This window comes from Crotalus tigris, unplaced genomic scaffold (assembly GCF_016545835.1).
Source record: "Crotalus tigris isolate CLP2741 ecotype Arizona unplaced genomic scaffold, ASM1654583v1 scf7180000017646.2482762, whole genome shotgun sequence".
Taxonomy (NCBI): domain Eukaryota; kingdom Metazoa; phylum Chordata; class Lepidosauria; order Squamata; family Viperidae; genus Crotalus; species Crotalus tigris.
In genome coordinates this window covers 1,405,579-1,432,332 of record NW_024096538.1, presented here as the reverse complement: position 1 = coordinate 1,432,332, position 26,754 = coordinate 1,405,579, and the positions used below count along the sequence as shown (strand labels likewise).

The 26,754-nt window shown below is 35.8% G+C and overlaps 1 protein-coding gene across 3 annotated transcripts in view; it reads right to left on the bottom strand.

Moving 5' to 3' along the window:
• Window positions 1-26,754, bottom strand: part of KIAA0825 (KIAA0825 ortholog) — a 192,860-nt gene that overhangs the window by 102,504 nt on the left and 63,602 nt on the right. For all 3 annotated transcript variants that reach the window (XM_039335690.1, XM_039335692.1, XM_039335691.1), the window contains 5 exons: window positions 23,778-23,966; window positions 22,492-22,725; window positions 20,114-20,522; window positions 12,043-12,202; window positions 8,931-9,083 (listed from right to left, as the gene is read on the bottom strand). In XM_039335690.1, coding sequence (XP_039191624.1) covers window positions 8,931-9,083; window positions 12,043-12,202; window positions 20,114-20,522; window positions 22,492-22,725; window positions 23,778-23,966 — 1,145 coding nt within the window. The remainder of the gene's footprint in view (window positions 1-8,930; window positions 9,084-12,042; window positions 12,203-20,113; window positions 20,523-22,491; window positions 22,726-23,777; window positions 23,967-26,754) is intronic.

Here is a 26,754-nt window from a genome sequence, read left to right as displayed (position 1 = left end):
CCGAGAAACACTTACACATAATGTTCTTCAAACAGAACAAGGTAGATAGATGACAGTACAAAAAACTCCCTACAGTTACATGAAAACTATCTGTTCCTCTTTATATTTGTCTGTCTGTCTACCTATCACAAAAAAATCTATCTATCCCATTTTTGAACCATCCATCTCTCTTGGGAGATCATCATTTTACATCATAAATATGAGTGGTTAACACACTTACCTGATAGAACTGTTTAAGATTTGGACTGCCATGAAGTAGCAGCAAAGAGTTAATGATGCCCATATATCTTTACTATAAAAATTTAGTCATCATAAAAAATTTTGTACCACAGATCAGGTAGCCCTAATCACAAACACCAGCTCAGAATGCCATTCTAAAAGCCACATATTATCTGCCAGGATTTAAACATTCTCATTCTAACAATGAAAGTAGAAAGCTAGGATCATGCTGCCATTTTACATAATTATAGCAAAAGGAAAGCTGTATAAAAATATTAGAAAGAGCTACTGCTAAGTTCAGATATGCTAAAAGATCCTAAAAAGTGGTTGGCTTCATTAATATCCTGGTCTTTTGGCTTTCATTAATTAATGAAACTATTTCAAAAATTCACACAAGGCAAGGCTATTAATCTAATTTATCAAGTCAAAACAGAAAGATTTGTAAATTGGATTCAAAGGGCAAAATGGACAATTAAGAATTGCAGGAGACAAACATAAGGTGGTAAGCGGGTGTCACAAGGCAAGGCAGAAATGTGATCAAGATGAAGCAGAAGGACAAGAATTCCATTACCCCTACTAATGAACAGTATGAATTGTTAAGGAAGCTATTCCAGTGCTTAAAGTTCAGATTCTGCACAATCCCATCAAGTGTGTGATATCTATCAGTCCTCATTAAGACATCATTGAGAGATCCAGTATGATTTCATGATACGGGCCTGGAAGACTCAGATTCAAGTGTACTCTCAGCCACTTTAAAGGGTAATTTCACTATCTCTTACTCCCACCTATCTCACATGGATGTTAGGGGGAAAATGGAAGGCAATGCTGTGTATAATCCTGAGCATTTGAGTGTAATGTGGAATAAAAATTTACTAAATACATATGCAACTTAAGAACAATACAATTCATACTATTATTCTTCTCTGCAAACATATACTCCTTTTTCTGATTTTGGCTCTCTATCAAACACTATTCAACAATATTATCTTAAAACAAGCAATCTGCACTGCATTCAGAAAGTATTCAGACCTCTTTCACTTTTGTCAATTTTGTTATGCTACAGCCTGATTGTACAGTTGTTGAAATTCATTTTTTTCTCATTAATCTACTCTCAGTACCCCATAATGACAAAGTGAAAACAGAATTTTAAAAATGGCTTTAAATTTATTAAAAAGAAAAAACTGAAATATCACATTGCCATAAGTATTCAGACTCTTCACTCACTACTTTGTTGAAGCACCTTTGGCAGCAATTACAGCATCAAGTCTTTTGGGGTATGATGCGATAAGTTTTGCACACCTGGATTGGGGGATTTTCTGCCATTCTTCCTTGCAAATCCTCTCAAGCTCAATCAGATTGGATGGCGACAGTCAATAGACAGCCATTTTCAGGTCCCTCCAGAGATGTTCAATAGTATTCAAATCAGGGTTCTGGCTGGACCACTCTAGGACATTCACAGAGTTGTCCTTAAGCCTCTCCTGTGTTGTTTTGGCTGTGTGTTTAGGATCATTGTCATGTTGGAAAGTGAACATTCGGCCCAGTCTGAGGTCCTGAGCACAGTGGAACAGGTTTTCATTGAAGATATCCCTGTACTTTGCTCCATTCAGATTTCCTCCAACCTTGACTAGTCTCCCATTCCCTGCTGTTGAAAAATGCCCCCACAGCATGATGCTGCCACCATCATGCTTCATTGAGATGATATTGGGCAGGTGATGAATGGTACCTGGTTTCCTCCAGTGATAATTTTTAGAACTGAGGCCAAACAGTTCAATCTTGGTTTCATCAGACCAGAGAATCTTGTTCCTCACAATCTGAGAGACCTTCAGGTGTTTTTTTTTTTTTTTTTTTTTTGCAAAGTCCAAGCAGACTTTCATGTGTTTTGCACTGAGAAGAGGCTTCTGTCTAGCCACTCTGCCATAATGCCCAGATTGGTGGAGGGATGCAGTGATGGTTGTCCTTCTGGAACTCTGTCCCATCTCCACACAGGATCTCTGGAGCTCAGTCATAGTGACGATCAGGTTCTTGGTCACCTCTCTTACTTTCTCCCCTGATTGCTCAGTTTGACCAGGTAACATTGGAAAAGTCCTGGTTTTGCAAAACTTCTTTCATATGAGAATTATGCAGGCCACTGTGCTCTTATGAACTTTCAGTGCAGCAGAAATTTTATTGTAGCCTTCCCCAGGCCTGTCTCTTGCAATAATCCTATCTCTGAGCTCTGCAGGCAGTTTCTTTGACCTCATGGCTTTTACTCTGCTACAATATGGATTGTCAGCTGTGAGGCCTTCTAAAGAGCAGTGTATATCTTTCCAAATCATGTCCAAACAATTTAATTTACCACAGGTTTACTCCAATTAAGGTGTAGAAACATGTCAGCAATGATCAAGAGAAATCTGAGCTAAATTTCAAGTATTGTTGCAAAAGGTCTAAATATTTATGCCAATATGATATTTCTGTTTTTTTCTTTTTAATCAATTTACAAGCATTTCTAAAATTCTGTTTTCACTTTGTCATTATGGGGTATTGAGTGTAGATTAATGAGAAAAAAAATGAATTTCAACAACTGTAGAATTATGCTGCAGCATAACAAAATTGACAAAAGTGAAAGGGGTCTGAATACTTTCTGAATGCACTGTATTTAAAAGTCAGACTTCATAGGAATAGGGCCATTAGAACAGTCCCTGAAAGTAACCCTTTCAGCTCTAACAATACCATTCCCAATGGAATGTGGGAAAGACCTTGGGAGACAAGACAAAGAGATGCTGCCTTAAGGAATAGTCAGATGACAGCATAGCTTGCAGCTGCATAGTGGGAAGATTTAAAAAAGGTACTTTGAACATAATTTAAACCAAGCCCAGTTATCCAGGATACTGCATTCCTTCTAGTGAACAAGATTCTACTACTTTGCAAGGCAATCTATTTTATAGCAGTCCTGTTTTCAGAAACAATTCTAATTGACCCATCTACCATATGACAGCCTCTCATGTCTCCCTGCCATCTTCCTGTGACCAGATTACTGTTATCTATCTTCTATTAATAATAGGCCTAACATTCCCTTTTCTTCCTTTTACTCATGTTCTGTTTCTTTTTACTTTCATTGCACATCTGAACTTTTTTGTGTGTTTTAGTCTTTCCAACTTTCTACAAATATTAGGTACTTACTTGCTTGATTATTATATCTATTTTCCATTTCTTATACATTTTTAGCACAGTCAAAAACTCCCTGTGTATTCACTATAATTTCCTAAGCAGACCCCATTTTTATCTCACTGGAATATTGTGCAATTTTACTTTCAGGATCTTTCTAAGTTCCTTTCAGAATTTCTGTCTAAAGGATCCCACCTAATACTTTTCTAAGCCAGATGAAATTAGTTTCCCTCATATCTAGTTATGCTCCAATTTCTTTCTGCAGTATCCGGATTCATAAGATGATTTTCCTCCTAAGATTCCCAAGTGCTTTTACTTCAACCAGTTGCCCCCTTTAGTCAGAACTGGATTTAGGAATGCATGCGTATGGTTTATTTTTCTATCTTCTAAAAAATGAAAGCGTTAATAAGACCACTAAGGAATACTTGGGACTTTATAGTCTTCACCAAGGTGGTTTTCCAATAGACATCCAGACAGGCAGTCTCCCATTATTACATATAGGCACCTAGAACATTCTGTAATCTCATCCACAAGGGAATTATCCAGATCTTACTTGGCATGAAAGTCTTAAGACTACTATAGTAATATATTCATTGCTTCTCATTCCTTATATTATTAATCAAGTGTTTTTATTAGGAGTCTTATACTCAAATTCTTGCTCTCAATATTGGAACTTCACATAGTGCCATTCCTCCTCACCTCTCCCCTATTTTTAATTATGTTCTAGTCCCTTTTTAAATATTATATTCTTCAGTCTTTACATTCTACTCATGAGATTTTATCTCAATAGTTTTCAATTATGTCTATTAAATTATGTTCACTTTTCAGTGTTAGGACTTCAAGTTCTTTTTCTGTTTTTATAGAGATACTGGAATTCTAGGGGGCATGTAACTTGGTCCATCCTTTGCTGTATTTATATGCTCATTATTGGGTCTCTTCACACACTGTATATTTCTTTCAGTCCTGTTCCAGGGCTTGGCTTTGCATTATTTTCTAGACTCTGCTCCTCCCTCACACAGTTCAAAGCGTTTTGAATCAGGTTTGCATGATGCCTTTCAAACACATTCTTCCTAGCTCCCATGAGGGTGCCTCTTAACAGGAATTCCTCATCTTGAAATATGCCCCATTAAGACTTTCTGGATAGCCAGTTGCTTACTTCTAGAGTCCATATTCATCCATTATCAAGTTCTTAGTCACCCCGTTTTCACAGAAAGCAAGATTCTTCCAGAGTTTCTTTAACAAGATTTATTAAAAAGGAATAAAGTTACAGAGTTCTCAATAATTGGATTTTCTCCATTTAGAATCAATTTTCTGTCTCATATTGCCAAGGCAGAGACTTTCTCAATCTCATATTCACAATCCCTGTGTTAACTAATAAAGTAGAAATATTCAGAAGTTTAGGATATGGAAATTTTTCAGGCTCTAAACATACCACTATATTCTTCCTGGGTCACATCCTTTAAAAAAAAATGCATGAAGAAAACACTTAGAATTCCAGAGAATATAAAAACTACAATGGAAAAAGAGGAACAACAATAATTTCTCTCTTTCCTTGCACTGTCATAAGTAGAATGAGGCATAAGTTACCTATTACATCCAAAATCACCCTCATATTAGTTGCAACCTGTCTTATGACAAAGAACCCGAGAGTCACCAGTGAAGGTAGTAAAACCTGATATAACTATGTAGATATTTTGAAGAAAAATCTGATCACTTGTTAACAGTATCAATTTACTAAATATCAAATTATTTTTATATGATAGCATATTAAAAGAACATTTTTTAAAAATCTCTTAGCTGCAAAGTCAAGGTAATATAACAAAGGTTTCCAAAGTTGTAGCTACTGTACAGTAACAATTGCTTGTCACTTTCAGGTTAATAGAGCAATGCAGTCCTGTCAAACAGTGACTGAATTTTACCCAGAGTTGTCAGCTTTTGAAGGTCTTATACTACTATGGTATTAATGAATGAAGGAGTCAGTTGTAGCAGCTAAAAATATTGTCTACACTCCAAATTAAAGGCTAGCTTAACTTAATCATTTAGTCAAACAATATTTAAGACAGTAGGAAATCCAAAAGACAAATCTTCAGTTTGAGTTGAATTTATCTGAAATGAAACCTTAATCAGCTTAACCAGCATTTATGAGTACCTTTATTAATATTTTCATAGAAATATACAATATGATAAAAATATTTGTTCATTAAATGTTCAAACTAATTTTTGCCAATATTTTCAATTTTCTTTCTTCTGCACTTTGTCTTTTGAAGCAGGATGGGTAAGCAAAAAGATGCCACAAATTTTAGTGGAATGCTACTTTATTGTTGTAGAGTTTAATAAACACAATCTTGAAAACCTGCCAGAACTTCCCTTAGCCCCTTCTTATACCAAACAGAATCAAGGAGAGGTCAGTTTAAGTTCTTTCTCACACTTTCTCCTTTCCCAGGAGTAAGTTATTATTTCTCCTTTCTTAATGTCTCCTGGTTACCACTATTAATTTTTCCCAAAACAGTATGGGGAATATCTCTCACACCATTACCAGATTATAAATAATTCCAACTGTAGCAAAGTCATTAACAAAAATGTAATTTTGTGCATGATTTCCTAGTCAAATTCAGCTCTGAATATGTAGGAAAGTATGTCAAGCTGCTGGCTCTCTGACAAACTGATGGTTCAGCACACTCAAGCACAGCTTTATTGTTAACCTAACAAGCTGCTCAAAGTCAAGTCAGAGAAGGTCATATGTGACCATACTGACTCCTTCAAGATATGTAACCTTTGAGTTTAAGACACTAATATATATCTTGTTGGCCATCTTGCAAAGTTGCACCACATAGCAATAGAGATAATGTTGTTATTAATTGCCTTGTAGTGTACTTGGATACAGAAACAACAACACTGCCTCAAGGTTTGCATTTTACATATGCGTATGTGTGTTTGCATGTATGCATGTGTGCTGGAGACAACATACTCAGCATCTGAGACAATGAGCGCTGCATTCTTGCTGCTTCAGAATCTGCATGCACCACTGATCATCATAAAAGTACTACTAACTCAGAGAGTGCTGATCATCTGTTTGGGGCATGCCTCATAACAATCATATTCCTTTTGCAATGGACAATTAGGTGCATCAAAGCTGTAAACACTGACCATCTGCCGGTCAAATATATAGCACAATATATGTATCTTATTCTAAAAAAGAGAGCTCTAAATTTGAGTTACTAACTTTTCAAAACAAAGATATCTATATATTTCTAGTAAAGAAAACAAAAGTTCATAGAGTTCATTATATCTAAAAGGAAACCAGGGGAGAGGGCATAAGTGAGAGGTTTGTAAAATAAGAACTGAAAGAAGAATTTTTAGAATGTTGAGGTGGCTTCTTCCCCCCTCACCCTCAAATTTCAAGGAGTCAATATGAGTTATGATGCCAGGCAATTAATAGATTTATCTATCTTGTTCTAATGTTTATGTTGATTTATGTTTCTCATGAAGTTTAATCTGCTATTTCTAAAAATAGAATTTTAAAACCTGGCAACTATAATTTATGGAGGTTTTTCAACAGTCCTCTTAGATATTTTAATATTGTCTTCTGCAACAGAAGGGAGATGCTTGCAAATCAGAGACACAAATACTGAGTTGTTTGGTTCTTCTGGCAACTATAAAATGTTATCCAGGTGGCTCAGTGGTTAAACAATCTTAACCATTTTATTTTTTGTTTAAAAGGGGAAATTCAAAGAGGATTTTTCTACAAAAGTAAAAGGGAGATCAAGATGAGTAACACTAAAATGAATTAATCCTACTTAATTCATGGAAGGCCATCAGTTTAAGCACAGAACCATCTTACACAGATTCTGGCAATTAATTTACATGCAAAGATCTCATTCTTTTAGATTTGTGTCCAGTTGTTAGGTAACACTTGGTTGCTTAGATAAGACTATGATGAGGGTTCCATATGGAAGAAGGGGCAAGATTGCTCACAGGGTAAGGTTGTCTCAATAATCTATTTTCCTAACTACTTCTAATAATCAAATAATTTAGGATCTATTATATCTTCTTTGATACAGTCCTGTTATAACTTGGGAACAGATTTAGGTCTCACTTAATTAATTAATTTCAAATCTCTGCTGAATGCCAGATAGGTCTGACATTTCACTTGAAACCATAGTATCACCAAGAATGTTACACTCTTATATATTATTCATCTGAAGCTACTCTGAGTCAAGAAGATAATTTTCCATGAGATGAGCATGATCTAGATGTTCCAGCTAATAAGACTGCCAAAATTTCCAAATTAAGCATAGTTGTGTCATAAATCAGGCATAAGGGATCAAAATAATCTTCTGGCAAAAGATCTATTGGCTTCTTAAAATTTTTTAGAAACCAATAAAACACCAAAAGCCTTAACTGTCAAACTTGTAGGGAACAATTTACAAGTGCTGATTAGAGCATCCCTTAACCCCCTACATCAGATACAATGATGGAACAAAGTTCAAATTTTCTGTATAATAATATTTATTCTCTTTATCAATGTATAGATGTGCTTATGTGAGAAAGTAATTAAGATGTAATATTTTATCTAATTGGAAGTATTCATTCCATCCCATACTGCTCAATATTATTTCCCAACTCATCCTACAGTATTTGGATGAAATCTTAGAATACAGTCACAATACATGAAATTAAATGGAATGAGGAGGCAACATGGGGAAGATACTATAACAGGAGAAACTCTGCCAATACAGTTACCAGTCCTTGCTTCTATGAATTACTTATAAGCATGATTCATTATTGAATGCAGTAGATCAGGGGTGTCAAACTGTCACCCATGGGCTGGATGTCACACAGAAGCTGTGCCCACCCCATTGCCAATGGAAAAACAGTCCCGATACGTTGCGTGATGTCACATGACATCGTGAGTTTGACATATCTGCAGTAGATTATCAGTGTACATCTTCTCTGCTAGCTCCCAGTGCTGGAACTGTATGAAGTTTTATTTAATTATATAAGTTAAAGGCCATTACTATCCTTTTTGTATTTTAGGAACTTGAAAGCAAATGCCTTCCTTCCTTCCTTCCTTCCTTCCTTCCTTCCTTCCTTCCTTCCTTCCTTCCTTCCTTCCTACCTACCTACCTACCTACCTACCTACCTACCTACCTACCTTCCCCGTTCCGCCCTCTCCTGCAAAAACTACACTTTTGGGCAATAAAGATAGCTGGCAGTAAGATCAATAATAATAAAGACAGAACTCAGCGAAGTAACATAGTACATTCTGGGAAAATTATAACTGTCTGTTTTCATTCTATTTGTAATCAAAAAGTTTGGGTTGCAGAGTTCCTAATAATGAATCAGGTTTTCTTTTGATCATCCAATCAATGTTGTTAAATTCACTGCAAGATTCTGAATAAAGAGGACAAGTTTATACAGCACATACGATTTTGTCAAATGGTATATATGTATATCCAAATAACTATAATTTCAAGGTTTTCAAAAGCAATCTGAGCTAGGCATTAGATTTTATTTTATTAACAGATTTAAATATTAAACAACATTAGACACTTCGTATGACTAACCTTTTTTAACACATTAGTGCAATACCAGTGGTGCACCTGCAAAGGGTCAAAAACAGGTTGTTCTTTGCTTCGTAACATTAGATGCAAAGGTCTGATGTTTGCTGGGTTTTCTTCAGAAGTTCCCTCATAAGATAGCTGTTCATTCAAATAATCCTTTAAAAAAGAATTCCAACTAAGTACTAATTATGCTGGAGAAGAACAAAGTAGTCAGTTATGTAAATGCATGAAGGATTTAAATTCCTCCTATATATTTTGCAGAAACATAATTAAATAATTGTATCTTTTGTATATAAAATAAATCTTTTAGATAATTCACTGATAGGATTGTAGCTACTCTACAGCATTATGCAGCACAGTGACTTTCCTGCTTGAGCTGCTTGAAACTATAGCAAAGTTAGTGGATTACATCACAATAGTATGAGGGGATTCCAACTTGCTTTTCTTGAGCATGGAGTCACAAGTACCTTATGAGGCCATGGTTGGCCCGTCACTTGTGGCAAAAGCCAAGTTTTTACAGCTTTCTAGAAAGCCAACAGGGCTTGGTCCATCTGGATTTCCATGGGGAGGCTGTTCCACAGGACACATGCAGTAACAGATAAGATCTTCCTGATAAGATTGCTCCACTGAAGGGATGCTTGAATTTGGTTTTGTCTTAGGACAATGGCAACGCAATAAGGATACAGGGGGCATTCAAATCAGTCCCCAATCATGGTTGGATCATTCTCTGATTGTTTTGGATTTTTTCCATACTGCTCCCACCATGAAAGATTTCAAAGGGAGTTTGGGATTATTCTATGCCAGTTACTATTCCCTCTCACAGTTACTACAAATGGTAGTTGAACTTCAGCTTCAACAGATTCTGGAAGAAACAAATTATCTGATTCTTTTCAATCAGAATTCAGGCCTGAATATAGCAATAAGAGAGCATTGACTGCATTTGTGGATAACCTTGGAGGAGTTAGGATGGCAGTGATACTCTTATCCTGGCCCTCCCTGATCTGACAATGGTTTTTAACTACCCTTGATCATGGTATCTTTCTGGGCTGATTTAGAGGGGTGGGATGATGTTGTAGTTTTCTTCCTCCCTCACAGGACTTTTCCAGTTGTTGGGTGGAAAGGAAGGTTAAACCCTAGGGATTTGCTTTGTGGGGTACTTCAGGCTGTAAACTCCTAATCCTATTGAAACTTTACATAAAACCACTGAGTAAAGTCATCAAGTGGCATGAGTTGAACTGTCATTGAACTCTGATAATATTAATTGTATATCTCTGCCTCTTTTGATTCCAAGGTTCCTCTTTAGTGTCTGGAAGCTCTGGGGAATCTGAATTGGGAGAAACTGGCTTATTTTCAACTCTAATAAGATTGAATGGTTTTAGGGCCAATATTTTGAGGAAGCTTCCATCTTTAGTCCTGGATAGGATGGTACCCATGTCCCCAGGCAGAACTGGAATATAATTTGGAAATCCTCCTAGAATTATGACTCCTATTTAAGAACCAGGTAGAAGCCTTGGATCTGAAGTGTCATTCAGAAGCTGTACTAGCCATAATGTGCCAGTGTGAATAGCTATGGCCACATATCATTGCACCTATGCTACACTACCACTTTATGAGCTACCAATAGACTTCCAGATAAGAATTCAAGGTGCTGGGTGTCATCTGCAAAGCCCTTTGTGGCAGGGTCCACAACTCCCTGGCCTCAGCCTACTACCAGGCCACAGCCCATTCAGAACAGGCTGCATGTGGCATACGCGCAGCTCCACTTGCACAAGCAGTGGGTACTTGCGAGAGCAGCAGGCACTTGCTCTCACACACAAAGCTCCATTTGTGCAAGTGGCAGGTGAAAGCACCCGCTACTTGTGCAAATGGAGTTGTGCACACTCACACACATGCCTGCCACTCACATAGAACCATCTCCTCTCCCCTCCTGCCAGTATGCTAAGCTGGAAAGGTTGGGAACCACTGATTTATGGCACAGGGTTGATTTACCTGCATATATTACTCATATTAATTTACCTGCTTATATTACTCATATTAATTCCTATTGATCACCAGATTCAACAAAGTTGGGATGCTCTTTCTATGACCTTTCTATGAAGGGTCTCAAGACATACCCTTCTCTCTAGTCTAGTGGCATCTGCTTTGTGCAACAGTTTTCTCTAAAATTCAGTCTGGCCCAACCTTGTTGGCTCTTTGAAGGTCCCTAGAAAATTTTAGGCATTGGACTAAGACATTGAATGAGTGATTGGGAGATGTTTTAAAAAGTGCTTTATGGAGTTGAGTGATTGTTCTTGATTGTTCATTGTTTATTTTTTCTTCCACCTATTTATGCCCCAAATCAAATGGCAATTCCTTAAATAATGAACAAAGTGTACTCAAAGTTACAAATTCCTTTGTTAAGCTTTACTCCTAAATGAAATGATTACAGAAACTAGCACATATGATGTAAAGCTGACAAAAAAAAATTATTAGCAATCTTGTTCATTTATATAGTTTTGGAGTACAAGTATACACATGAATCTAATATATCAGTCAGCAGTGGCCCATAACTGAGCAATGACAGTATCGTAAGTAACAAATAAAAAATGCTTCAGAAGTCAATTCAAAAATAAAAGTTGTCTTATTTACTCATTGGGCAATTTGCACATAGCTGAAATAAATTGACTTTCACTGAAAAAAAATCAATGATTATGGTTGATAAGTTTATATTTTTTAAAATATAATCTGTACACATGCATATTCTTTTAACTATTACATTAATCTAATTTTCCTTAAAATACAATGGAAATAAAATAAAACAAGAACAAATGGAAACAAAATGATTTTGTACATACTTACACAAATGTTTTTTATGTCAGTGTTAGAAATCAGAAATCAGTTAATGAACCATGACAGAGTTTATATACCTAAATAAAAGGCATATAATGCCCTAAAGTAACCTTTTATAAATAAATGCAGGAAAGCTTAAAGCGAACAGTATAGCCCAGTGAAGTATTGACTCAGGTATTGACTTTAGGAAGCATTATCACCTCCTTGAGTAACCCTTAGCTGCCAGCAGATGCTGCCTCAGGCCACTACACACCTAATTGCTCGGTAAAAAAGGCCGTTTCCCTACCTCATTGAGCTGGATGATGTGATAAATTTGCCTCAGGTATTCACTGCCACCTGGTTTGTGGCAGATATCCAAGGCCATCATGTTTATTTTCTGCTCAGTCAATTCAAGCTCAATAGTTTCCTCTTCTAAGCTCCTACTATCTTTTGTAGTAGTAATTGTACTAAAAAGAAAGCACAAGTATTACAATACAAAGTGATGAATATTGCCGAAAGATAGTGTCTTAATCCAGGAGACCAATATAGTTACATTTCCTGATTTGGGCTGTTCAGTCCTTAGAGTGTGTGATTATATGATAAAATGATAGAAACACAGTTTTGCAAAAATCCTTTAGTGTAACTTTGCAGATATCTTTTTAGTGTTCACAACTACCTTTCTGCTTATGTTTTTAAATATATGTGTCCTCTCTTTATGAACAAATTATCCCAGTAAAAAGAAAACATAATATTTCAAATTAAAAACATGCTAAACTCTCCTCACTTTATAAAACAGTATCCTAATAAAAAGAAAACATATTTGATTTGATTTAAATCAAATATGATTTGATTTAAAACATATTTAATGTAAAAATATAAGACAATTAAATGCTTTCTATTATTCTTAACCAAAAAAGCACACTTTCGATAACGTAACCTTGGTTTCTTATTTTATTACATTATTTTAAACCCTAATCAACACACCACATGTAATCATTATATTAAATGAAGCTTTTAAAAGCTTCTACCTTTTAAAAAATTTCAAGATATTATTCACTGAGTAATTTTATAACAATTTTCAATTTGGGAAAACAACAAATTATTAAAAACTTGCACTTCCTTTTTGCATGTGACACCTGAGCTGGTTTATCTAACTATTCCCATTCTAATATTAATAATTTAATATATTATGATCTGATTATAAGTTTTAAACTGTATGACAGTATTGCATCAATCCTCAATTACCAATTTAGAAACTCCAATGCTATTATAACATTTTTAATTATAGTAGAGCCGATAGTACAACATTCTCAAGGAATACCAAGTATTTATTCCTATGAATACAAGTGCACTCTAGTACCCTAGGTCAATTCAGAATTAAGCTTCATTAAATTCAGTTGGGCCCATTCTCAGATAAACATACAAAGGACCATAGGCACAAATATTAGATTTAAGTAACAAATTTAAATACATTTAAATCTATTTATATAACCCATGTACATACATAGATCCCAGTAATTAATATTACAATATAATAAATCACTTTAGAACATTCAAAGCAGTGAATAATTTGAAATTATAGTCACTAAAATTTAATTCTACAGATATATGCTATCATTATATTTGATCTAAAAATATGCAAAGAAATACATCGTTATAACATAGCAAAATTAAAAAGTAGTATTTTGAAGTTGTATAGTAGTGCAGCTGAATGTTATGTCAAGCTGCTTACAGGATGACATTGAAAAAGTTGAGGCCCTCTGACAAATGACTGTTTCAGTGTCAGCACACAAACTGTATCCTTTCCTGTCCATCACTGTGCAGGTGAAGCAAATGATTGGATTCAGTCAGTGTTGTGATTAATGAGTTCCTCTCTAGATTTGGGACTGCCTATCAATCATGTCATTAGGGAGAATGTGCCCTGAAAGAGGCAGACCTCAGCCAAGGAATAACTGCATTCATCTTAATCTTTATATGCACCCAGTCTGGCAACTCAGGGTCACCATAATGAAAAATAATAATGTTCAACTCAACAAATTACATTGAAAAGCAGACATTTCTTTTGAGACTGTGTATTCTCCACAATCTTAGTTGACAAGTTATAATTTTTTGGGGGGGGGGGGAAGGGTAACAATAAAGTGAAGGTTATTTTAGTAATAGTTTAAAGTAAGATACAAGACAGACTCTGTCCACTATTTCTATGAATATGAAATTTATGCCTGTTAATTGTATTTTATTAAGCTAAGATTATATTCTTCAAAATATAATCAAAACTACATTTGATATTTTAACTTTCTTAATATATGCAAAAATATACTACAGTTTATAAAAATACAAACAATCAAATTTAATAAATGCATCAGGTAGTTAGCAAAAAGGCAATATTCTAAATACAAACTTTCCTTTCTTGCTTAATATTTCCTCGTTTAAATGAAAACTATAATTGTGGACGTTTTTTCAAGCAGCCATTTATTCAAAATGGAGCTGTGCCAACCAGAAATATGACAAAGTGTTATATTTCCAAAGATGCTCTCCCTGTCTGAGGAAGTTGGCCCTAAATAAGCTAGTTTCCTTTGGAAAGTTGCTGAACACTCATCTTCTTTCTATCCATGCTCACTAATGGAAATCGAAACAACTGCCTATGTTCTTTGGGTAAATGGTAATATAGGAAATCTATTCTTTGAACTTCATCTTTAGTAACAATTATCGCAGAATTCTGCACTAACACAATTGCAATGCTGGACTTCCAGTTTTGAGATGGCACTATAGGCACATCTCTCCCTTCTCTCCTGACTAACGGTTTTCAAATGCCTGTATTATCCGACCCTGTGCATAAAGACTCTGATCAATGAGTAATTAAATTTTTGTATTATATATTATCTTGTTTTAAGTGAAACTTAAATTAAAACTTAAATGTTTTAAGTGAGTCCCAAAAAGATAATAGCTAGCTAAATTCCAACTGTGTGTCACTATCTGCTGAGCCAGAAAAGATAGCAAGGAATCTTCAATTATCTTGTTAAAAGAGATCCTAGTTCAAGTACAAGTCTTGAAGCCAATCCAGCAAGATCTGGTTGAGCTTAAGAATGTTTTTAAAAAGATTTAAGAAAAAAGTAGATATACATACCAATGTTCATGGAAGAAACTATCCTTGGTGCCTACATCTGGATTCCATGAACAGCCAATATCAAGTGCTGGATTAAGACCTGAGAAAACCTAGTTCAAGTGCACCCTAATCCATGGACACTCACTAAGTGACTTGCAGCCAGTGCCAATATGTCAGCCCAAACTACCCCACAAAATTCTAGTGGGAAAAAATGGTCAATGGAAGGCAAGATAGAAATGCAACTAACCAATTAACTAACTAAATCTACAATATAATTTTTATTATTGTAGATCATAGTGTAGGAACAGTGAAAGGAAACTAGGCCACAAAAGAACACAGTGGCTGGACATCATCAAAGCTGAAACCAGTCAGAGCACAGAAAAACTCAAAGAAGTAGTGCAAGAAACCTATAAAATCACCAAAGGTCAGACACAACTGAATGGATATCATCATCATCATCATCTCCAATCAGTATCAACAGGAACAGAAAAGAAATTCCTCTGATGATCAACCAGATAATCACCCACTGATAGCAAATTAGAGGAGACAAGCACCAAATCAACTGATTCCACTGACTGCTCCCAAAACTGCTCCAATTCTTTTTTCCTTCTGAACTAGAAAATGTTAGAGCAAAATTAACAGTCCTATGAGTAGAGAAGGCACAGCATTGGTTAATCTAATAATTCCACTGCCAGTAGCTCTATTATATCAGGGAAAAATTAACTTTGGTGGAGCTTCACTTCCTTTTCTTTCTTCTTCCAAAGATTTTCAGTGTTCAGAAGTAAGGACTTGTGCTTTTATTCTGGACACAAATTACCTTTCCTTAAAGTATGGCGCTATCCACTGATGTCAATCAAGCTTGACATAACTGACTGTACTATGGAAGATCCCATCAACATATAATTAAGTTCTCTCACCTTCACAGCAGAGTGTGTCTTCAATCGGTGGCGCAGCCACAGAGGCCACAGTAGAAGAAACAGAATGAATAGGATGAAATGGGAAGGTGAGAATTCTATAGGCTGCTCTTATAGTAAAACCTGCAAGCAGATTATCCTGCGAAAAATGTGGCAAGAACTATAAGCATCATCAGTGTGCCCTTCCCCGAAGCACAGGAGGCCAAGGATTCTTTTCTGAGTGAGAGAACATTGTCTCATCAGACACACTTTTGAAATTGTGCTTTATAGCTCCAGGATGAAAGTAAATCATGTTGAATCACTTGAGTTTAAATTATGTTACCAAATAGGAATGTGCCTCAGATATTAAATCACCTCCTGATACATAACGACAATAGTTAGTTAAACAATAATCAAACATATACATCTTTCTGAATTTAACTCTATATTGCCAATATAACAATTTCTTCAGTTAAGACCGTTCACATATATAAAGCACACTGAAAGAGTTCAATTCATTTATTTGGGAAATAGTCAAAATATCAATAGTACAACACAACTCAATTATTTTAATGGGAAATATTAGTAGCCTACTGCAAAATAAAAAATACAATGAAAATTGCATTAAACACAAAAAAATTCAAAAGGATTTTCGAAGTGAGACTTGGTCATACTGAGGAACTTGGCTGGTAAATGTGAATTATTTTTTACATTTTACTATTTTTTAGTTTAATCTGTCTGGAACATCAGCAAAAAAGAAATTGGATTTGCTGGGTTATAGATTTCCACTGGATCTCTGAGACTCAATGGCATTTACATCTTTCCTTATGCACTGTTTGGCAGAAAAAAAGAAGCCCAAAGATACAGAAATGTAACAATGCATTCACCCTTATTTATTTCAAAGGACCAGGGATTCAGGCAATGTAATAAGGCTTTGTAGTAAGACATTTGAAACGGAAAACCTTTCAAAGACAGAAAGACATGAAAGAGCTTCAAAGATGACCTCTCCTACAGACCAGTCAATTCTCAATTCGAATCCAAGGCAAACCATTCAATATCACAGTAGTCCAAATCTATGCCCCAACCACTGGTGCTGAAGAGGATGAAATTGACTGGTTCTATGAAGCCCTACAGCACCTTATAGAATTAACACCAAAAAATGATGTCCTATCATCATGGGGGATTGGAATGCTAAGGTAGGAAGCCAAAAGATAACCGGAATAACAGGCAAGTTTGGCCTTGGAGAACAAAATGAAGCAGGGCACAGGCTAATAGAATTTTGTCAAGAGAATACGATGTCATAACAAACACTCTTTTCCAACAACCCAAGAGACGGCTCTCACATGGACATCACCAGACGGTCAACATAGAAATCAGATTGACTATGTACTCTGCAGCCAAAGATGGAGAAGCTCTATACAGTCAGTAAAAACAAGACCAGGAGCTGACTGTGGCTCAGATCATGAGCTTCTCGTTGCAAAATTTAGGCTTAAATTGAAAAAAGTAGGGAAAAGCACTAGGCCACTCAGGTATGAACTAAATCATATTCCTGATGAATATACAGTAGAGGTGACAAATAGATTTAAGGAACTGGATCTGATAGACAGAATGCCTGAAGAACTATGGATGGAAGTTCGCAACATTGTACAAGAGGTAGCAACTAAAACATCCCAAAGAAAAAGAAATGCAAGAAAGCAAAATGGCTGTCTGAGGAAGCTTTGCAAATAGCTGAGGAAAGAAGGGAAGCGAAAGGCAAAGGAGAAAGAGAAAGATACACCCAATTGAATGCAGAATTCCAGAGAGTAGCTAGAAGAGATAAGAATGCCTTCTTAAATGAACAGTGCAAAGAAATAGAAGAAAACAACAGAATAGGGAGGACCAGAGATCTCTTCAAGAAAATTGGAGATATGAAGGGAACGTTTCATGCAAAGATGGGCATGATAAAGGACCAAAATGGCAGAGACCTAACAGAGGCAGAAGAGATTAAGAAGAGATGGCAAAACTACACAGAAGAACTATACAAGAATGAGCTTAACATCCCAGATAACCACAATGAGATGGTCACTGACCTCGAACCAGACATCCTAGAATGTGAAGTGAAATGGGCCTTAGAAAATCTGAGCAACAACAAAGCTAGTGGAGGTGACAGTATTCCAGCTGAGCTATTCAAAATCTTAAAAGACGATGCAGTAAAAGTGCTACACTCAATTTGCCAGCAAATTTGGAAAACTCAACAGTGGCCACAGGATTGGAAAAGGTCAGTTTACATTCCAATTCCAAAGAAAGGCAATGCCAAAGAATGTTCAAACTATCGCACCATTGCACTCATTTCACATGCTAGTAAAGTTATGCTTAAAATCCTACAAGCTAGACTCCAGCAGTATGTGGATCGAGAACTACCAGAAGTACAGGCAGGATTTCGAAGAGGCAGAGGAACTAGAGATCAAATTGCCAACATACGCTGGATCATGGAGAAAGCTAGGGAGTTCCAGAAAAACATCTACTTCTGCTTCATTGACTATGCAAAAGCCTTTGATTGTGTGGATCACAACAAATTGTGGCAAGTTCTTAAAGAGATGGGAGTACCAGACCATCTCATTTGTCTCTTGAGAAACCTATATGCGGGTCAAGAAGCAACAGTGAGAACGAACACGGAACCACTGATTGGTTCAAAATTGGAAAAGGAGTCCGGCAAGGCTGTATACTGTCGCCCTGCCTATTTAACTTATATGCAGAGCACATCATGAGAAAGGCAGGGCTAGATGAATCAAAAGTTGGAATTAAGATTGCCGGGAGAAATATCAACAACCTAAGATATGCAGATGATACCACTCTAATGGCAGAAAGTGAAGAGGAACTAAAGAGCCTCTTGATGCGGGTGAAGAAGGAGAGTGCAAAAGTTGGCTTGAAACTCAACATTAAGAAAACCAAAATCATGGCATCCGGCCCTCTCAATTCCTGGCAAATAGATGGGGAAGAAATGGAGGTAGTGACAGATTTTATTTTTCTGGGCTCCAAGATCACCTCAGATGGGGACTGCAGCCAAGAAATTAAAAGACGCTTGCTCCTGGGGAGGAAAGCTATGGCAAATCTAGACAGCATTCTAAAAAGCAGGGACATCACCCTGCCAACAAAAGTGCGCATAGTCCAGGCCATGGTTTTCCCAGTTGCAATGTATGGCTGTGAAAGTTGGACCATAAGAAAGGCTGAGCGCCAAAGAATTGAGGCCTTTGAACTATGGTGCTGGAGAAGACTCCTGCGAGTCCCTTGGACTGCAAGGCGTTCAAACCGGTCAGTCCTAGAAGAGATCAAACCCCGACTGCTCTTTAGAAGGCCAGATCCTGAAGTTGAAACTCAAGTACTTTGGCCACCTAATGAGAAGGAAGGATCACTGGAGAAGAGCCTAATGCTGGGAAAGATTGAGGGCAATAGAAGAAGGGGACGACAGAGAATGAGATGGCTGGATGGAGTCACTGAAGCAGTAGTGTGAATTTAAATGGACTCCAGAAGATGGTAGAGGACAGGAAGACCTGGAGGAATGTTGTCCATGGGGTCGCGATGGGTCGGACACGACTTCGCAATTAACAACAACAACAACAGACCAGTCTAAAGATAGCTGGAAATGGAAGTAGTCTGGGTCTAGGCCACTAAATAATTAAAGACTCAAATAGAATGTCCACATGCTTTTTTTGAGAGAGAATTTGTACTATTTCCTCAGAAATTAATGAAGTTGCCATAAAAACAGAAATAAAGTACAGTGAACTCCAGTATCATGTAGTATCACCTGGAAAGTATGCCATATGCCACATGTATTCTTATAATTAGCAGTAGATGATACAAATACATCAGTTAGAAAGACATAAAATATTTAGCTTCATTCAGCTCCTAACAAAACTTCCAAGTACTGTAAACTGATTGTGAAATATATATTGTAATGCTTTTTTGAATTGCTTCAATTTTCCTTTAAATCTATTTATCATTGTATATGTTTAATATTGTATATATTTCAATATTAAAGGTTCTTATTTCATACCAATCTTATAATCCAATAGAAAGCTTCTATGTAAAGCATTGCTACTGAGGTCCAATCTCCATAGCAAAATTCATTGTCAAACTCTTAAGTAGTGAAAGGACAACTAAGGAAAATATTTTTCTTGTTTTCTATTTATTCTAAGAAGACTTTCTTGGAACTCAGTAGTAACTACTTCAAACTTTATTTATTTATTTATTGGATTTATGTGACTCTATTATAAATTGTTTTACTATATTTTATTATAATTAATTTTAATAAAATAATTATAAACTATTTGAACATGATCTATACTTAAACAGCAATAGCAGCAGCAGTAACAACAACAAAAAAGAAAAAAAATGTTTCTTACCAATTTGTGCTCAGTTTTTTTGCTTTTAGTAGTTGCTTTTCAATCCAGTTTGGTTTTTCCTGTTCAATGCTCTGAATAATCTCACAAATTACTTGTTTAGGATGCTTTTTCTTTTTTCCTATAATAGTTTCCAAACATATGCAAACTAAACTGAGCTTTTCTTGGCTCCATCTGTCAAGAATTGCACCCGTTAAAAGTTCTGTGATGTTCCCATCCTCAAATATCTGACATATAATTATAATCAAAGTCTTGACAAGAAAACCATATTTCTCTGATTCAATAAACTTTGATGGTATTTTTTTCTCAGATATTAAAAAGAAATATTTAATCGGGGATGGCAAACATGCTATTACAGAAGGTAACTTGCTGATTACAATAAATAGAACTTGAGCAGCAAGCTTTGTGAAACCTAAAAGAAAAATGAAATTAGATATAATTAAGATTAAAGTTTTATTTTACAACGAATTGCAACCTTTAAAATTAATCTAATTTAATTTAATTGTGACTATCACACATTTCTCTCACTATCTGTCCATTGTAGTTTATGAGATTGAGCCAACCTGATCACCATTGCTTCAACCATGCAGAAAAATCTAATATAGACTAGGCACTACGTGTGAATACTGGAACAGGCAGAGACCCATTTGGAATGCATTTTTATTTTAATTTTATTCCTTTCTCGAAAGATTAATCTGCTCTTCATTAGATCAGATATTTATATTGGATTATCTAGCTCAGTGGTTCTCAACCTTTTTAATGCTGTGACCCCAACCGGTCGTAAGTCGAGGACTACCCAACTGGTCGTAAGTCAAGGACTACCCAACCGGTCGTAAGTCAAGGACTTTCCCTGCCCGGGAGAGCCGCGCATGCGTGGCGCCGCCCCCTGCGCCGGCCGAGGCGTAGCTGGCAAGCGGCAGAGATGGCGCAGGCCAACCACCTGCTGGGCCACCAGCTGGTCCAGCCCAAGGGAGGTAAGGCACCCGCTGGGCCCCACGCACGCCAGCAACCCTCCCTGTGCCTGCCGGCCTCCCACCTCCCACCCCTGGCCCTCTTTTACTTACATTTTTAGTAGTTGCTCAGCAGGGAGGGGTGGAAACTTCCAGACAGCTCGCCTTCGCTGCAGACAACTTGCAGCACCGTTTGCAGAATGGGACTTTTGGCGGCTCAGCAGGGCAGAGACAGCCTGGACAATTCCTATTGGCTTTTGAAAGCCAATAGAATTAGACTCTATTCAAGAGAGTCTATTCTATTGGCTTTCAAAAGCCAATAGAATAAAAGGGAGTAGCACAGCTAAGGAAAAGGGGGGGAAATGGCGGACTGCGTTGTTTGGCGACCCCTGTGAAATGGTCGTTCGACCCCAAATGGGATCCCGACCCACAGGTTGAGAACCACTGATCTAGCTAGCTATTGTGACAAAATACTTTTTACTGTTTTTTTTAATAAAGCTACAGTGTACAATATTTACAGAACAATAAAACAAATGATTTTGTTATTATGTGTGTGCAATTTTATAGAAGCAAATTCTTTCCTTTCAATAGGCCATACCACATTTCTATAATAGTGCATCCATCCCTTGCTGCTGAAGGTGTTACAAACTCACAACAGTCAATATTGTTAGTTTGTTTCTTTATTAAATTTTTGTGGCCATCCAGCTCATTGACATGACTTTTTCTGGTTGCCTGGAAGCTAATTCAATTTATAGCAATATGAAGAAAAGATATTCTATAAGTCTACTTGGAGGCATACATTCATTGCTGCAATGATTGTATTGAAAAAAATACTTCTTATTCTGCCTAATCTAGTTACGAACATTCCTTCAATTACATTACTAATTCTAAGAGTACATATTGCTTTTACGACTAATTCTAAGAGTACATATTGCTTCTACTTTACACTACATTTCCAAAATATTTTAAATGTTTTTATTTAACTGTGCTTTATGGTTTAGCATGTTCTCCAATATTTTTTACACATCCATTTAAGTGAATTACAAACATTTAATAACTGTCATCAACTCCTACAGCAGAAAAGCTAAAGTAACTTAACATATTGAGAGTAAATGTAGTTCTTTAATCTGGAAATGATGGAGCTCAACTACAACAGAGAATTCTAGGAAGAGAGTCACAAGATTCAGTTGTAAAGAGCTCTTTCTTCCTCCCCTCTGAACATGATTTACTGTGCTGCATCTGGGACTGTATCCTCTTTATTAAAATTATACATATTTTTTCCATTAACTTTCTAATAAATAAGTCAACAATTTATTGTGACAATAAATTGGCTACCAAGGGATTCGTTATCAAAACCGCTTCCATTTTTACATATTCTAATTAAATGGTTAACTAATATTTTGACAGATTTAAGTAAGTAAAGATACTTACATTTCCTGGATTTTTCTGTTTTCACATCTTTATAAATGTAATTCCATTCCTTTGGAACTATATTCAACAAACTTTCAGGAACAGTTTTATTAGGCAGATAGGTGCCATATTTTTCTGTTGGTTCCCATGAATGCATCAAGGAGATTACCTCCTTTATTGTTCCGTTAACTGAATTAATCAAAGTTGATTTCAAGCATTTGATAACTTCTGGCTCTGACTCACTGCAACTAGAAACTTCAGAAACAAACATTAATGATAGTGAAACAAGTAAACTCAGAGTCAAATAAATTTGGATATTAGGATTTTTATAAAGTTTTATTTGGTTGTTAATGTTAGATTCTTATAATAAATAAAACCTATAGAACTAAATTTCTTTATGGCACAAATACTGTAACTTTAATCATATATTTTTCTCAGTGGAACATTTTTAACATGCTTGTATGCCTGGTTCAACTGTTAAGTATTTTTGGTGGACATACATTTAGAAAAATGTCTATTATTATCATCATATTATTATCATTCTCTGGAGGTATTTGGTAAGAGACTAGAAAAAAAGAAAAAGTTCAAAAATTTAAATACAAAGCACAGTTCTAAAAAAATACCTGATACTTGTTGCAGAGCACCAGATTAACTTTGTTCTCGTATCTGCACAATCCCACCTCTTATGAAACTAAACATATATACTATTTTACTGAGGAGGGAGTTAGTTATGTAAGCTTCTCTGACAAATGAAAAGGTAAGCTTCAGACACAGGGTGAATCTGAGAGGACTGCAGAAGAACAAGTAGCTAAAGTTCTCCCCTACTAGTGTCTCAATCCATCCCACTGTGACCGTTATTTGTGAAAAAACTGTCCTGCACTTGAGAACAAACCACATGATTAATATTTCATATAGTTTATCCCTGAAATGAAGTTCAAATTGAAAGTGCTAAGAGGTACTACATATCAAGATGAGTAGGAAGTAATTTCTGTAGTATTTCAAAATATCTCAGACAGAAATTAAATGTTCTCAGAGGAATAATGATATTGTCCAAATGCCACATTAATTCTTGCAGAATTAATGTTTTATATATGAAATTGTTTTTATTGATGAAAACAAATGTAATGTTTAACAGTATCAACTCAGTTCTAAAACTACCTTGCCATAATTACTCTAGTATCTTGTAGGGAAAGAGAATACTTGTATTATTGAATAGTTTAAGATCTATGTTTTAACACACCCTATCTGTAAATCAAGAAAACTGAATATATAATATTCCAGATATATTTTTATTACATTATACATACCTGATATATTATGTAAGAAATCCCACATGAGTTCTTTTTCCATGTAGTTCTGAAGGGCATCACCAAGAGATTTGGGAGATAAAGTGCAATAAGACAATATTGTGAATATTGCTTCAGCTAGATTGATTTCATTGTTCTCTTTCCTGTCTAAGCAAGTACTTTGTTCATTACTTTTAGACAATTCAGATTCTGAAAAAAGAAAAGAAAGAAAAAGATATACAATAAAAGTTCCAGTAAATCCATACATTCTAACAGGATTATGGTTGATTAGGATTTAATCCAAATAGTCACTAACTATCCAAGAGTCCATTACCCATCCCTATTTTTCTTTCCCTTTTTCTTGTTTCTTAATTACTCAACTGAGACAAAGCTAAGAAATTAAGCTAATTACTTAGTTTTGTCTCAATTGAGTAATTAAGAAACAAGAGCAAGATATCATCTCTTGGAGGAATCAAGTTTGCAGAAATATAAGAAAACTATGAAAAAACCCCCTCCACAAGAGCATTCCCCACTCAACTCAGTCCTAATCAACCAACCAATCAATCAATCAATCAGGATTAAAACCTAATCAATCAAACCTTTCTTAATTCTTAATTACTTAATTTTGTCTCAATTTCAGTGTGCACTTATACTTTAATTTCTTTTTAGAAAAAATGCTATTAAGAGATATCAAGAGATCCATGGATCCAAGCTACCTAATGGGCTTCGTCTGCCCCACTCATGCTGGCAGAAGGGGGTTTCTGTCAGCCAAGGAATTCCAGCTGAGGAGTCCAGGAGAAAAGCCTTTTTCTGCTGTGGCTTCTGCCCTCTGGAATGTTGTACCTCTCCAAGTGAGATCCCCCCCATCCTCTTGGCCTTCCATAAGACCCTTAAAATCTGACTCTGCCAGTTAGCTTGCGGCCCAGATGTGGGTTTGTCATCCTGGAGGTAGTAACTGGATTAAATAGAAGATCCACCTCTACTCCATTGTAAACCCCCCATCTTAGAATTTCTCTATTAGTGTTATATTTATTGCTTAATGTTTTAATCTTTTAGAATATTGCTTTACCAGACTGTAAGCAGTCCAGAGTCATATGAGTGCAAGATGTGTAATATGTAATATGTGTGTTTGTGTGTGTAGGGTTTATTCATTAAATGTATATGCTGCTCACCTTGCCAAAGAGTGCCATTCTACAATAGACATCTTACAATGCAATACAATAGGAATATAAAATAAAGTTATACATATGAAAGCATTTAAAATTACAAGAATTAAATAGAAAAAGGTAATAACTCAAGGGTTCATGTGGAGTAGGGTGGTGCCTTCTGTCACTGCACCAATCACTTCCAACTTGATTGGGTCTATGCCAACTGGCAGAACCAAGTCTTAAGGACCTTTCTGGAGGCCAGAGGTGTGAGGGCCAACCTCATTTTCTTTGGCGGGATATGCCTGAGGAGGGGGCCACAGCAGAAAAGACTCTTCTTCTAGATATCCTGGATCCATGCCATAAAGGGCTTTAAAGGTGATAAGCAACACCTGGAATTGGAAGATCAGCAGCCAGTGCAGCTCACATAGCAGTGGTGTTACTTGTGCCACCTCAGGGGTCTCCAAAACTGTCCACACCACTGCATTCCAGACCAATTGTAGCTTCCTAATGCTCTTCAAAGCTATAGTATGATTATTATTATTATAATAATCCAGATAAGAGATAATCATAGTATGAATGACTGAGTGCAGGGCTTCGTGATACAGGAAAAGGCGCAACTGGTGCAGCACACAAAGTTCTGAAAATCTTTCCAGAGCCACAACTGCTACCTGCTCCTTGAAAGGAGTCACAAATCTAGGAGAACTCCCAAATTATGCATTGGATCTATAGATTTATCAATCTATAGTCCAGGATTGATAAAGGTGTGTGGATACCATGTTGAACAAAAAACATTAAAACTGATTGCACAAAAATAACATTAAAACTGATTGCACAAAAATAAATTTGCTATGCAACAAATTGATTTCTGAAATGTTAAAATATTTAAAATAATTTTTAATAGTTCTTAAATATACAATTTATTTTTTAAGTATTTATTCAAATACCACTAAAGCCAGACTGTTTCTAAGAATTGAAACCAAATTCATTTCCTTGAGTTGAAGAAAACTAAGGCAGGATAAAAAAATTAATATAAACAAACAAACTGTATAGTATATTGTATTGTGTTTAAAATTATAAAATAATAAAATATAAACTCATATAGTCATATGTGCTATTTCAAAAATGAAGATGTAAAATAGCTCATCTTTTTAAAAAAAATGGAATGGAATAAATTCCATGTGTGCTTTCTTTGTCACACATATACCTTTGCATGTTTCTGTGTTTATGTACATACATGTATGCATGTATTTGTATGTATTTATGTTTGTGTATGTGTGTATGTATGCATATGCTCAAAGATCTTAACAGAAATAGTTCTGTTCAAGCTTTTAGTTGTCCTGAAATAAGAGCCTAATAATAGTTTCGTAACAGAGTTGCAGGCAAAAACAATACATCTGCCTGAAATGGACAACTTGCAACCTCAGAATAATAACTGGTCCTTCAGATTTCTTTTATGAGAAACCTTTATCTATAATTATTGAGAATAAATTATTTCATTTTGAGGTAAAAATCACACAAAAATGGTAAGAGAACTGTAAGGAACAGTCAGAAACTGTTCTGCGTATGCAATTTGAGCATTCTTGAGAATAGGAATCTGATCTGATCAAGGATTAAATGTGGCCTTAGGAATTGGTTAAATAAACAGGCAGGTTTAAGAACTATATTAGAAAGGAAATTTATTTACACAGAATATAATATATGAATATACAAAGCTTAGCATCTAGTCAACTATATTTATCAGGAGAGAGTCAAAAGACCATGTTATTAATCTGGTATGTGTCTGGAAATAAAGACAGAAGGAATTGACCTCAGGTTAAAGATCCATTGGACAAGAGCAGGCACAATCATAG